The following is a 14,651-nucleotide window of genomic DNA, read 5'->3' on the forward strand; positions in this document are numbered from 1 at the left end:
AGCCTCTGAACCTTGAGATATTTGAATAGAATTTTATAAGAGGTTTCTTGGTCACTGGTCAACCATCATCATAACCCCTGTGCTTTTCAGAACTGTCATACTCTGTGTTGTAGCATAAAAATGCCAAATAATGACATTCTAAGAAGCCTGTAACAGGTCACTGTTGCATTAAGACAGAACATGCTTAGTGTTGGCAGTGTTCATGATGTATCTGTGTATCTTTCTTCTAGTAACACAATGATGCTTATATTAAACATTTTCAAAAGTCTGTAAGTTTTAAATTATTCACTGAAATGGAGAAAGTGATTGTGTGTGTGCCTGTGGTTGAGAAATAACAAATGTCTGTGTTTTGCACACATTTCTGTGTGCTTCACAATTTTTCCAAACTCATACTACAAAGAGATTACTCTTACGAAGTCTAAATATGTGCAGTGGCCTGAAACCTGTGCAGCTCCTAATATTTTCATAAAATACTATTACACTTTTTACTGTTTGAAGCCACATTTGAAATGTAAATAATATTTACAGAGTCTTACTGTGAGCATTAGCATAGGCAACAAAATAATAATTTTTTTTTAATTTAAAAAGGTACAATAATTTTAAAACTTCCCTGCTGTTACCAGAACTGAGAAACTTCCATGAGAAAGGGATGTGGGAGAAGAAGGGAATAACATTCCTACTCTGCATTTGGAAAAAACTAAACACTAAACAACTCAGATTACTGATCTGTTGGTCAGTCCAAGTGTAGTTGCTTTCACATTCTAGAACTGTTCTGAGGAATATTTACTGCATTTAGTCCAAGAAGTTTTAAATAGAAATTTAGGAGTATTGGAATGATGGATTAGTTCTGTAATAGTAGCTAACATCTATTTAATCACACTAAAGATTGGAAGATTGGAGAAAGTAAATCCTTTGTTATATGTAATTTACAGTCTCATGCATGAATTGTTGACTTAAGGGCTTTGACAGATGGGACAAAGGGAAAAAAAAAAGGCGGAACTGAGCAGTGGGTGCTTAGGCAGGGATTAAGGGGATTGGTTGGGAGAGTAAGAAAATCCTGAGTCCAGTGACTGCATTTGTGAGCCTGGGAGGCTGAAAGTGACTGAGAGGATAGTCATATTGTGTGCAATGTGAAGGATTTTCTTGGGATTGAGGAGAACAATTTAGCAATGACCCTGCTTACCTCCCAATCCGCTCAGCCCCTAAGTTCAAGTAGGTAGGCTGCTCAGTTGTTTGCCACAAGATGATCAGTGAGGTTTATCTTGATTGCTGATATGGTAAATGGCAATGCCCCCCTTTGCTCTATAGAGATTTTGTAATCTAGAAATGAACATTTGTAAAGTTATCCTTATATATTAAAAATGGGTCTTGGCTATATGTTATTTAGGAACAGGAACATTTTGTACTATAAGACCAATGTGATTGCTGGTTAGTCTCTCTTGACTAATTTCCAGAATGTTAGAAAAGCTTTAGCAAGGTCATTAAAGATTGTCTTTGTTATATACGTACGTGAAGTTTTGTATTAGAGGAGATAAAGAATTAATAAGGAAAATACAATTTTAACGTGGCTAAGGCAGCAAATGTAGTATGTTCACTTTAAAACCTGTATACATCTAGATGACAGAAATTTGAAAATTAATCAACCAAATGACATGGTGTTAGTTCATAATATGCTTTAGTTTATGTTTAAAATATACAGTGCTGAAAATAAATGTTTCATTTTTTTATTGCTGAAAGAATAGTTTTATATTTTATAATTATGGTGACTATTGAAAAAAGAAGAAAAAGTATCCAGCTTGGGATATAACAGAACAATGCAGGGCATGCAGTTATTTTAGTCATCTAATATGTCAGCATTCAAGAATCTGAACCGATTGTTTAAAAAAAATCTTGTACTTTGTTTCTTTTGTTGCTCACTTCCAACTTTGTCATCTGTCAGAATGCAAAAAAAAATTATCCTTCTATAACCATTGACAGGATAACACAAAAGCTGTCTCCAGGTCGATATTTTGCAGCAATATTTTTAACATACGAACAGTAGTTTTTATAATTTCACCTTGGTGCTCAACCATTTATTATCGTATCAGAAGCATGTCAGTAATTCCTTTCTAAATGTCTGCTTCTTTTAGTGCTGAGACCCACATCAAGGGCTTCACACTGAACAGTGCTGCCAGCAGCCTCCTCATCATATCGCAAGTTAGGCGGGATTATTTGAAAGGTATGTCACAATGCTTGACCTTTACGTCACATTAATGCCTCTGCAGATTTTTCTTGTAACGCCCTTCGAATACTTGGATAAAGGAGTCCATTTAGCAAATTACCTGCTTATCAAGAGCCTTTTGTGGTAGCTGAGAGACGTAAATTACTGTACATGCATTTATAATACAGCTTGAATATGAATGTACTTGTCATTTGACCACTTAGTCCAGTTTCCATTCCATTTAACACAAGATGGGTTTTCTTAAGATGAATCACAGCTCTTCAGACATGCAAAATTTGTGCTCCAGAACGAGAGAAAGTACAGGCTTTCAAGTGCGTTAAAATTCACAGCACAAGTCATTTTGCTTTGGAAATTAACATACTTTAGAGCATCTGAAACAATTCCCAGCAGTTGTTTCTTGCATATTGTGTTGGTTGTGTGAGATACCAGATGAGTTAAATTGACTGTTAAATGTGCATAATTGTGCACTAAATGATTATAATATTGATTTAAAAACTTAATCAAATACTTTTTAATAGTTCTCAATACCAACAGTAACAAAATATTCGGCTTGGTTTTCTTTTTAATGTACCAATGATGATAGAAAAAAAAATGGTGGCTGAAAAGTACGTAAGAGTAGCCAGCAAGATGGTGGATAAAGTTTACAGTTGTTTTGTTTTAGTTGTTGGCACTGATTGCTTTGCAACCTAGAGGTCGGCTCCACAGTGTTACGCTTCACTTATTTAGTTGTGCTGTAAACTCTTGCGAGAGAGGAAAACTCTGCGTGCACATGATTTTAGGTGGAGTGCAATGTCGTTTATCCCACTGCAAGTTTTAAGTACAGTGTTGATACATACTTTTGTCAGCACCTTTAAGCATTAAAGCAGCTGTGTCCTACTTAAATGTATTATTTGAGTTGGGTATTACAGGGCATACCAGAAAATCCATTTTTGATTTTGCCATCATTTTATTTCATTGCATTTTGTGTAGCTGTAGTAGCCCATACCCATGTAACATCAGCTACATTAAAACACTCAAGATGAGCGTTTAGACACATCTTCTCACTTGTATTCTTTCTTTCCTGTAGCAGATAAATGCCTTCCTCATTCAGTCTCCAGTTTTACATCATTGCCAGTTGTCATCGACTGAAGTGTTTTGGTGAATGCAATTGCTTCTCTTGCTCTTGGCAGATCTTTTTTTCAGTTTTCAGGGCTGACTTTCCTGTCTGATTTTATTCTAATAAATTTTCTCCTTTTTCTTCTCCAATATGCCATGAAGTTTTGCCCGTTCTTCCTTACTACTGCACACCAAAATTCTTCCCTTCTTCAGAACATCACTGATGTTTCTATATTCTGCCAATCTGTTGCACTAACTATATGGGATTTTTTTAGCTAGCATATTAAATTTTCTGCCACATCAACTCTCTTCCTTGCCGTACTCTAAAAAGCTTTCTTTTTGCATAGTACAAAGTTTCTCAAGAAGTTTGTGGAATTACATCCCTTTGCAAAATTTTATTTTCCTTTATCTTGTGCATAGAACAAGCTTTACTCTGGTAATTTCATTGAATAGTCAGACTTGATCCTTGTTTCTATTTTAATTTGAAAGATACTGCCTCTCTTTTTCTAAGTGAAGCCTTTAAAATGCAAGCTACTAAATATTTCAACCATATTAGTCATTTTCTGAGGCTCATAGATTACCCAAAATATTTTTGGGCACAGTGCTTTTGTCATCTTTGTTGGTGAGCTCCATTTGACCTGCATCCTGTGATGGCCTTCACTTGTGTAAAACCTGCTTGCTTTAACACTTCCTCTTATATTTCACCACATTATTTGCTGTGTAATGGGGTATATATAGTTCAAAGTTTTTTATGTAGGCCCCTAAGTATACTCACATGAGCTCTAATACCTTCTAGCAAGAACTTGGTAAAAACCAGGTTACTCTAAAGAGTCACAACTTGAGATTCACAGTAGGAAATTTGCAGAGTTTGTAGGAGAAAGCATTTTGAAAGATGAGTGGCTGGTTTTCACAAGCAGAATTACCCAGTATGCTACTAGTATGTAGTTTCTTGAAGTAGTCCTGCACGTATGCAGCTTTCAAATCTTTCTTTTTCCTTGTTCTTGAGAAGGCGGATCGTGTTCTGTGCTAGAGGGAGGTCCACACTTAGAGTCAGGAGACAACTTGAACATTGGCATGTGGTCTAAGATTGGGTTTTAAGTGTTGTGAATCTTGCCCCTGATGTGTTTGCTCCTTTTTTTTTCCCTAAAAAGAAGGAGAGGGGGGCAGAAAGAAAATTTCCTGTGAAGGAAGGCTAGGCATACAGGATGTTTTTTCTTATTGTCTTGTAAAAGGTAATACTTGGTTTCTGCAGTACCTGCATATTGAATTGGAATGCTAATGCTGTGGAGTTCATGTGGGTGTATATTATGTTAGAAGTGTTATCCCTTGGTATTATAATTATCATCTGTGACTAATCCTGCCTATGCTGGTAAGGAGTAAGAGATTTTTACCAGAGGGGCATGTCTTTCTGCATGTGTTTGCTCATGTATAACATAAATTGACAAGAATTCTACTTAGAGAAATAAGGGTGACTTCATCTGCTGTGGGTTTGGAGAATTTGTGCCAGATGGACAGGAGATCGACTTTGTGTTTTTAACATAGGTAATTGCTATAATCTTTGGAGTTTTTGAGGTAATTGCTGAGTTCTGAGTTTTTCGTCTTGTATGGAGGCTTGTGTCCCATACTTTTAGTTAAAAATTAAATTTTGGGAAACAAAAGTTTTGGTGCACAGTTAAAAAGACAAATCTCAATATTATACTTCAGTTTCAATAATGAACTACATTTTTAAACTATATTTGTTCTTAAGTATTCAACACTTTTGTTTTTTAGTAAAGAAAACTGATCATAATTTGGAGAAAAAACAAGGTAAAAAGGTCAGGACTTTGAAGTCATAAGGGAGGGACATGTATGGCACAGCTGATTTCTTTAAGCTGGTTACTAAAAAAATACTGAAATCTTAAAAGTAGCTTAATGCCTTTTATTTATGAAATATTACAGGATTTTAACCTAAGTTATTGTTGGAAGTTTTTATTTGTATGTGTATATATTCAAGTTGAATTCACTGTAGCGATTTTGAGGCTGAAGTTTGCCGAAAGAATTTTTTTCTGTACATGTTTTTAAGCGGGTAGGATTAATGATACCAGCAGCATGGTTGCCTTCTGAGCTAAAATCTGATTTCTGCTTCCCTTGTTTCTTTATCATTGTTAGATGCCTTGGCTGTTTTAAAAGGAATGCTTGACGGAGGCGTGCTGCCTTCCAGACCAGCAGTTACTGCTCTCATTCAGGCTCTGGCAGAAAAAGGAGATCTAAAGAACCTGCAAGCACTTAAAAACATGCTGGAAGATATCACAAAATCAATTGGTCTCTCTGCCTCACTAATGGCTAATGCTATTGCATTGGCTCATATGAAAACGTAAGTATTTCTAGGACTAGTGTATGTAATTCTTTTCTGCAGAGTGGTGGGAAATCTCTTGTATTATCCATTTAGTTCTATTTCCGTTCTTACACTGTCCTAGATGTTAAAATTCTGGTCAACTTGAGTGTGCCATGCAGTTCTGTTCTGGTATTGTTTCCCAAACACATTTGGGGCTGAAAATAATTTAATGAAATACAGGGATAACTGTGAAGCATTGGGAGAGTATAAAGTCTTCTCTGGTGCTGTAAGTTAGCTGTGACACCTTTGTTCTAATGTACCTGTAAAGAATGTCCTTGGTGTTAGATCAAAAGCATCTATGAAATCTGAATGTAAAATTGAATGTAAAACTGAATCCTGTGCTGATTTAAGCCACAGTTTCAATTATGATAATTATCTCCACATTTCGAGTATCCTGTGACTCAGCTGTTTAATTCTGTATGGTGCTCTGCCTGGCATTTCTGGTTTAGTTGATACACTGGTACTGTGCAGCATGTGCATGGGCAAAGCACCTGTAGGAGAAAGGGCATACTATCAACTTCTCAAATATGCTTTGCAGGAACCAATCTTCAAGGATCCTACATATTCTGTTATTTTATTTCAAACTAGTTTCATCAGGTAGAACCCCCCTGAGTCTGACTCTGCAGGAAAGCTGTAGAACTCTGTAGTACATCACAGATACCCAATTTGCCTCAGTCATGCCACACCAGAGAGTACAGTCACTGAAGTGTGTGGAACAGCAAGAGGACTTAAATTGAAGGAGAACCACGCAGGCCTGATTCAGTATTGAGCTTACTATAATCCAAACACTGAAAAAACAATCTGTGTACAAAGGACTGATCCTGTAAATTTTTAGATCTGGGTGGTCCTTGGCACACAGTCCTAGTGCATGGACCTAAGTTAAACACTTCAGATAGGAGAGATACTTCAATATTTGTCTTATAAGCTATATTTTCCTATATTTCCATGTCATAAAAGTGTTGCAAAGTCAGGTTGTGTTCTTAAGATGTGGATTGGTGACAAGAATAAATAAATAAATTGCTGTATGCAGGCAGAGGTTATTTAAGCGGCATCAACTTTTCCCATACTGAAACTCACTTGGATGTATGAAAAGACTTAGCAGCATAAAATACACACCCTGTATATTCTTAAATACCTTGCAATCTGTACCTTGAGAACTCTGAAAAACAGGTTTTTACAGATATTTTTATGTGTGTTCAGCTGTTGGTAGGTTCATGTTTCTGATACAGTTTTCAAAGGGTTTTTCATAGCTCTCAAATGTGCTGTGTTTCTGCTTCACCTAAAAGCATTCATTTGTGCTCAGATTTCTTTTTCAATTAAATTAGTTTTTAGAGTGGACTGATAAGAGATGTTGTCATTTGAATATTTTAGAATGCTGGAAGTAGAGGTTACACTTTGGTGAATACTTCCTGCATGATTTTATTAACATTTGCTGTACTTAAGCCTTAAGATTAAAAGCATTTAGATTAATGTAATGACCAAATGACATTTAGGATTGTCTTTTTCATCCAAAAAAGCAGGCATTGAAAAAAATCAGGTAAATAATTAATTGAATAGCATAAAAAATACTTATGTATTAATTGTACTTACATGCATTAATTATTCAGATACCATCCATTAATGTTTGGATTTTGCCTTCTAGATTTGCAGGACACATTTTCCTAAAGCAGCAAGCTGAACTCCTCTTTCTTAAGGAGGAAAAAAATACCTAAACTTTGTACAGGTCAAAGGACATTAAAATTTTTATGTATGGCTTAATTTATTCATTCAGTCATAAATGGTTTCACTTTTACGATATCTGAGTGAAGTAATTTTTTTTCATTAATATTTTGCTATCATCTATTCCTGGGAAATATAAGCTTGATGTAGAAAACAAAAACTTTAATATAATTGTTTCTTTAGGTTTAGAAATCTTGATTTCAGAAACTGAACCAGTTCAATCTCTTTTCCTAGTAATGACCTTGATGCTGCTGTGGAATACCTTGAGCCTCTCCTTATCTCTGGTGCACAGAATCCTGGTCAAGCTGTCAAAAGTATTTCCTATTTGTTAAGAAAAGTGTCTGAGGAAGGATTAGAACCAGCTTTGGAAAAATGTAAGTTAATTGCAATGATATTTAAATATTCTGACTAGACAGAGGTGTTATGAAAGAGCTATTACATGTAAAACCTGCTCAGTCAGCATAAATCATGCCTGTGAAGTTTACAAAAGTGACTTTTCAATCAAAGATTTTCCTTATGTACCCATCATTTTGCAGTTGGTGTGATGGCAGAACGACTGGCCAGTCAGTTTGGAATTTACAGACCTGTCACAGATCTTTTCCTTCAGTATGTCAGTGCAGACAGAGTGGATGATGCCAGATCGTTGATAAAGGTAATGACATAACAAGAGGTACAGAAATGCTTAGAGCTCTTCAAAGGTTAACTGAGAAATTGTCAAAAAGAGGTGTTGTATAGAGCACAGACTAGTGCTGGTATGCATTTGAATTACAGTGTGAGTAGCAGTGCACAGTTTAGACGACTCCAAACCATGAGCTACTATCAGTACTCTAGTACTGAGAGCAATAGGGGGTGCCAGAGTCAAACGGGGTTTTGTCTTCCAATACCCTAAAGGAAATAAAGGAAGTATTTGTATATTGCAAACACTCTTAAGTTTTCTGCTAGATATCACTTGTTTCCTGCAAACCATTTCCTTGCAACTTCTCACCTGATTTCTTAAGTGCTGTAAACATAATATCTTACAGCTGTACAGTTTGCAGAAGCAAGCAGTGTGTGCTTTTCGTGGACCTTATTTCACTTGGTTGCTATAATATTGTAAATGCTGTATTCAAAGTTTATTAAGAGCTCGGTTTGCTTTCTATTCATTTGACTGTCATAGATGCATTAAAACCCAAATGTTGGTCTCTGGGTCACAGTCTCAGCTGAATTAGGAATTGAAACAGCTGCGTTCATGCCATTTGTACAGAGCTAAAGGCAAAGACAAGCAGAGGTGGGATGAGCTGTGGGTGCTGGGACCTGCTCTGGCAGCATGCACAAATAGACCCTGTCAGGGAGTATGATCCAAGCAGGTGACAGTCCAGCGGTCATGCCGATGTGTGCGCAGCCTCCTGCCTCAAATTGAGGCCTCTTATAATCTCCTGGTAGTGCATGCTACTCATTTACCAGTTCCTAAGTATTTTAAACTGTTAAAGAAAAAACTCTGCTCCATCCATCAGATATTTCATGATATTCCGAGACCGTTTTTTGAGCTGAATGCATACCAACAAATGTGTTCAGTTACTTCTGCTACAGCAGGAGCTTGTATTATTTGTATGTTCCCTTTACTTTGCTTATTGCTTTGCCTAGATGGTCATCTGAGTATTAAATTAAAAGGAGACTCTACAATTTTGATATAAAACCCTCTTGCTGTATAGTTGAGAACATCAAAATGAAAAAAAAATCTCAAGTTATTTTACTCTTCCTGATTTTTTGATTGAAATAAATGAAATGGAATGAGTGAATGAAAATTGGTCACGGTTTCTTGCCTTTGTGAAGATACAGGTTTTTGCATTTTTAAGTAAAATCTGTATGTTCTTAAAATTTTCAAAAACGTGGAATATTCATTCATATATTCCTAAAACTTCCTACAATAGCATCCAAATATTGGAATTACATTCGTGACTACAGTATACTTGAAATAAGATTGTATCCGCTATATCCTGGGGGAGAATTTCTTCATGTTAAGAATACTTCGTGCTTAGTGGATATTCACAGATAAGCTTGAGTTGGAACTTCTTGTATATGAGAAAATTTGAGTTTTATACGTGCAGGAAAAACTTTGAGCTGTGTTAAACATTTGCTACTGCTGTGTGGATCAAGTATTCTACTAATAGCTAACTAGAAATAGGAATAATCACTCTCCATTGTTATTTTTTTGAAAAGTAAACCACAATCTAAATTAACTGTTTTTCTTGTAATAATGTGAAATATTAGTATATACATGGAGACTCCTTGCTTTCAAAAATGCATATAGGAATCTGTTGAAAAGTTCATGAAACAGCAGCAGTGTCTTTTGTACTGTCTGGAGGGAGAATGCTTTTGTTGCTGAAAGTCAAAAGTGGTTTGATATTTTCAACATGAAAGGGGGCTGTGGAAAACATTTCTCCAGCTAGACTCCTTCCTCTTATAGCATCTACTGGCAGTAGATGAGAATGGCAATAAAATGCTGCAAGTTTCTCCCGTCAATATTTTGCCTCTATTTAGCGCCATAAAGACATTTTTTGTCAGAACACTACGGGTACATTTTTGTCTGTTTGCCTGATGGAACGAGGCTTCACATCTTCTCACCTGGACCTTAAAGACCTTTTCGAACCATATTTCACGTACAGAACATTCATAATGACATAACCCAAAATTTCTTGTTTGCATATGTCTGCAACACTAATTGCTTGTAGGAAATTCACGATATGTGTATTTTTATATGCACAGTATTCTCTTCTTCCTGTGCATTTTGGTACTGATATATTGCAACTGGTAAAAAAAAAGCACTGTGCATTGTAAGAGTTTTAAGACTGACATCTTTGAGAAACATACACTAAATATTGTCTTGTATATTTTATTTTGACCTTGTTTCTATAGTAAGATAGATTTTTGATTTTTATCTAGTCTGTCTCAAACTTTTCTAAGTTCAACTTCTCTCTCAAACACTGTCTATTGCAGTTAAAGCCTTTTATAAAATAGAGAGATTGAAATCAGTCCTTTGTATGCATAAGTGTAGGTAATTATACTTTAAAGAGAACTTGCTTTGTACATTTTAATTTTTATAAAGAAACGAGCAGTTATCTCCCTGACACCTTATTAAATGTATAATTAACCTTATGATCCCTAGCTCACTTGTGAATGCTTGGCAGTATAATTGGAGAGGAATAGTGTTTCTCTTTTTCATTCTTTTGCAGTCCTAAATCTCATTTTTGTAGTATGTTGAAGTATTAGTTTAATTCTTTCCCTTATTGTTTTAAACAAACTATAGCTACCATTTTAAAAATGTTTACCAAAGAGGTGCATGAAATGAACTTGTTTTGTGATTGGTTTTTGTTTTTCTTTTTCAATCTAATGGTCAATTACTTACCTCGTAAATAGGTAATATATTAGGATATTATTTTAAGCATCTGTAATTGGAAATTTTCACCTTTTTGTTTATCACTAACCTACTCACATCTGCTACATTAATCATTTCTTTTTCTTCAGAGGTGTGGTGCAATAGCTCAGGAGAAGAGAACTTTAGGGAGTTTTATGTCTAGAGCAGCAACTAAACCTGGACAGGTATATATTTTTTTTTCATGTATATAATTTTATATGTAGCAGAATACAGTTTCATCAACGTTTGTTAAAGTGTTTTGGATCTTGAACTTCACAGTTGACAGCTTTATTGGGTTTCTCAGGGAGGGGGGAGGTTCATTTGTAGAACTGGTTACATTTAAAGGAACAGTTTACATTATGGATCATGATGGAAAGGAGGGTGTACTTAATATTTTCTGTTGTTTCAGTAATTTCCTACATTTTTGATGTTACACTGTATATCCTACAAACATTGTGTTTTAAATGTTTTACTGCATTATCCAGTTCAGTATCACAACCTGAAAGTACTTATTTTATTGGCTACATTGTATGAATACACATGCAAGTTAAAACCTCAGTCTCTCTCTAAGGATAAAATGTTTCTATGTTTACATTAAAAGACACATTTCATATCACTTTTTATGGTGATTTGGACATCTGTTTGGATTCCTGGCTTTGTGCTCATTCCCTATAATTTGAAACGCTCTCATTGATGTTCTTGTTCTACTCATATCCCCCTCCCTCCTCACATGGCCCCTCAAAGTAAACAAAAAAACCAAACAACCAACCAAAAAAAAAGACAATCCAACACCCCCCCCCAACAAACAAACAAAAACCCTAAAAACCAAACAAAAAAAGCCCTGAATACCCCCCAAATCCAATATTGAACAACAACAATGAAACCAAACAAATAAAAATACAAAAAAAACCAACCCAAAAACAACACATGCATGCAAAACCACATTGATTTTTCTTTCATAGATGAGCAGCATCAGGAGACAGCTAACACACAAATTAGAATAAGTATTTTTCAAATGAGGGAAATGCACGTTTATGTTTTGTGGAAATTAATACTCAGAGATTAAAAGTTCTTCCGTTGAAGTGGTGATGATAAATATGATTATGATAAACACTGTCATTTGGTGTCTGTAGAAGGAGCTAAAAACCTTGAATGTTTTTAGTTTGTCAAGCAGAAATTTTAGTAACACATTTAAGTTAGTAGTATGTGATAAAGATGTTAATTTCAATAAACTGTTTTTAATTCAAAATGGAGAGTTTTTGAAACTGGAATCAGAGGTTGAGGAAGGGAAGCCCCAAATTTAAACCCATTAGTTAGTGATCTAATGCTTTTTAAGCATTGATCATAGCTACCATTGACCTCTAGGTCAATGAAGGCTGCTGAGTGTTTTGCAGTTTTTTTGAATTGGTTGAAATTCTTACGTATTCTCATTAATACATTAATTACTTAATTGAAAAAAAAAAGAGACAATAATATTTAGGCTTCTTGAGTATGGATTTTAGTCCCATATTATATTAGTTACATTTCTCGTAATATTTCTTTTACTGTTTTGTTTCTGCATACAGAATTTTGGGAAGGAAATTATTATGTCCTCTTTCAGGTGCACAGGGTCCATTTCTTGTTATCAGTACACTTCATTTCACTTAAAAGCTGTGAAGTCATTGTTCTAACTTTGGTGATTCTGTTTTGTTCTTTAAGATTTCAAGTTAATGCTCTTTTTGTCTGTGCATTAAATTTCACAGGCAAAGGTGATTGAAAGACTTTTAGAACTGATTCCTGAGCATCTAGATCCAGAAGTGGCATACCGTTACCTCTTGAGATGTTATGGTAATTTATTCTCCTTGGAATAGTTTCTTTTAGTAAGAACTCTTGAGACATTCAGAAAGGTCATGGAAACCATTAGAAAGGGGAATAGGGTCTACAATGTGTAACTTGCTTTACAATTTGAATCATAAAGATATGCTGGGGTATCTGAGGTTTTTGTTGTTTAAGTCTGTTGGGTGTGTGTGCCATCCTGGCTATTCGGATGGAAGAGCAACCAACTGACACATAGAGGATAAGCAGGGGCTTCATGGAATAAAAAGGAATCCATCCTAACCCGTGGAGAAAAATACTGTAGAAATGAATGGCTTTTAAAATGAATGTAGCTTTTTTCCCAAAAAACAGGTAGAAAGTATATTGGGTCCTTTTTATGTGTGTGTGTGTGTGTGTGTGTGTGTGTGTGTGTGTGTGTGTTCAAAAATTGTAAGTGATCAGTTTTATCAGTAATGTGAAAGAATCTTACTGTTATTAGTGTAGATTTTTATACATGTTGTAATTTAGCCAAAGTTAATATTCCAGATGCCTTCATTTGAATTTACATAAATAGTTGATTTGAAGTGCTCATCAGTTCTCTCTATAGTTAAAGTCAAAATGAGCCCCTCTAAAAAATCAAATTTTGTTGATTTGCAAGACTCACTCTTCAAAAACCAGGACATACAGCCCCTATGGCAATACTCAGCTGGAAGCTTGCACCTCTGTGCTGTAGAGTTCTTTGCTTTGTGTACTCTATCATCTTCCAGTTTTATTACAGGGAGTAAATACTTCCCACACGTGTTAGAAGCAAAAAAACACAATGGCAGAAGTCCTTGTGCTCCAGTCTATTACAGGGGAGATAAATAGGAATAATTAGGTAAAATACTTCAAACTTAAATCCAAGGTATGGTGTTAAAGGAACATATCCTTATTATATTTGAATCAAGTTGTAGAAGTTCCCATGATGTGGTATCTAACTTATAAAGTTTGCTTGCTTATAAACATTCCAAACAGCAGTCACTACCAAAATCATTTAGCCTCGTAGCTTCATTCACAGCAGGGTAAGTTTTCTAACATGTTTTTATAAAACAAAAAATGCCTTTCTGTCACCAACACTGTACTTGCTGCTTTACACTGTCATTACCTCTTTGCTGCTTTTACCTCAGTACAAATTCCGTAAGAGAACTAATCAACTTTTTCAGTATCCTTCCCAACTACATCATAGTACAGCAGTTTCATAAAGAGATTGCAGAGAATCAGTCACTTGCTCTATTATACCTAAAAGATTAGAGTGTATTCAACATGTGAAGCCACACTGTTATGTGAACAGATGGTTACTGTGCTCTCTTTAGGCAGAGACGTAGGTGGCTCATAGCAAGTTCTAGAGGAGACATTCAGTACCAGCATGGAGAGTTTTAAAAGCTGTTCCCAGGTTATTCTGTGCAAACACCTCACCTGTATGAGACATTGATGATTTGACTGTAAAAGTGATCATCAGCAAAATATTTAGCGCAGTTGAAAATCAGGAGGCTGTGCTTAGGTTGTTTTCTAGCCACGAGGGGTAGAAATAAGGTATTTTAAATAAAAGAATTTTTTTAATATATATTTTAAAATTAATGAGCTTTCAAACATGATTTCTTATTTTGGGCCAATTCCAACCTTGTATTATCATAATTTTCAAGAGAACAAATGATTCTCCTTTCAGACCATTGTTATTTTTAGTTAGTTAGAAAGGGGAATGAAACATAACAGTATAGTATTACTACAGTTTCTTACTGTTGCTATCTATCAAAATAAGTGGACATACAAAATTATAATTGTTTATATGTTTAGCAGAGATATAGTAGAGTATAGATCACAACTGAAAGAAGTCTGATCATATATCAGATGTCTGTGACAGAACAAATAAAAGGACATTTACTTCTTTCCTTGCGACGTGATCCACTGCCAGGACTAGCTTTCGTTTATCTGGTGAGATGCATAATCCTTTGCTGTATACTTTCTAGAAAAAAAGAAATATGTAAAATCACATTTGTGTGGTCCATTAAGTGCAA

At 35.2% G+C, this 14,651-nt stretch overlaps 1 protein-coding gene across 1 annotated transcript in view; it reads left to right on the forward strand.

Annotated features, from left to right (window-relative positions):
- The window catches only part of LRPPRC (leucine rich pentatricopeptide repeat containing), an 87,318-nt gene that overhangs the window by 69,842 nt on the left and 2,825 nt on the right, over positions 1 to 14,651 (forward strand). The window contains exons 31-36 of the mRNA XM_027681869.1: positions 2,130 to 2,218; positions 5,465 to 5,669; positions 7,644 to 7,783; positions 7,946 to 8,061; positions 10,914 to 10,988; positions 12,546 to 12,630. Coding sequence (XP_027537670.1) covers positions 2,130 to 2,218; positions 5,465 to 5,669; positions 7,644 to 7,783; positions 7,946 to 8,061; positions 10,914 to 10,988; positions 12,546 to 12,630 — 710 coding nt within the window. The remainder of the gene's footprint in view (positions 1 to 2,129; positions 2,219 to 5,464; positions 5,670 to 7,643; positions 7,784 to 7,945; positions 8,062 to 10,913; positions 10,989 to 12,545; positions 12,631 to 14,651) is intronic.

The sequence above is a fragment of the Neopelma chrysocephalum genome, unplaced genomic scaffold (genome assembly GCF_003984885.1).
Source record: "Neopelma chrysocephalum unplaced genomic scaffold, ASM398488v2 Primary Assembly neopelma1_61b, whole genome shotgun sequence".
Lineage (NCBI taxonomy): Eukaryota > Metazoa > Chordata > Aves > Passeriformes > Pipridae > Neopelma > Neopelma chrysocephalum.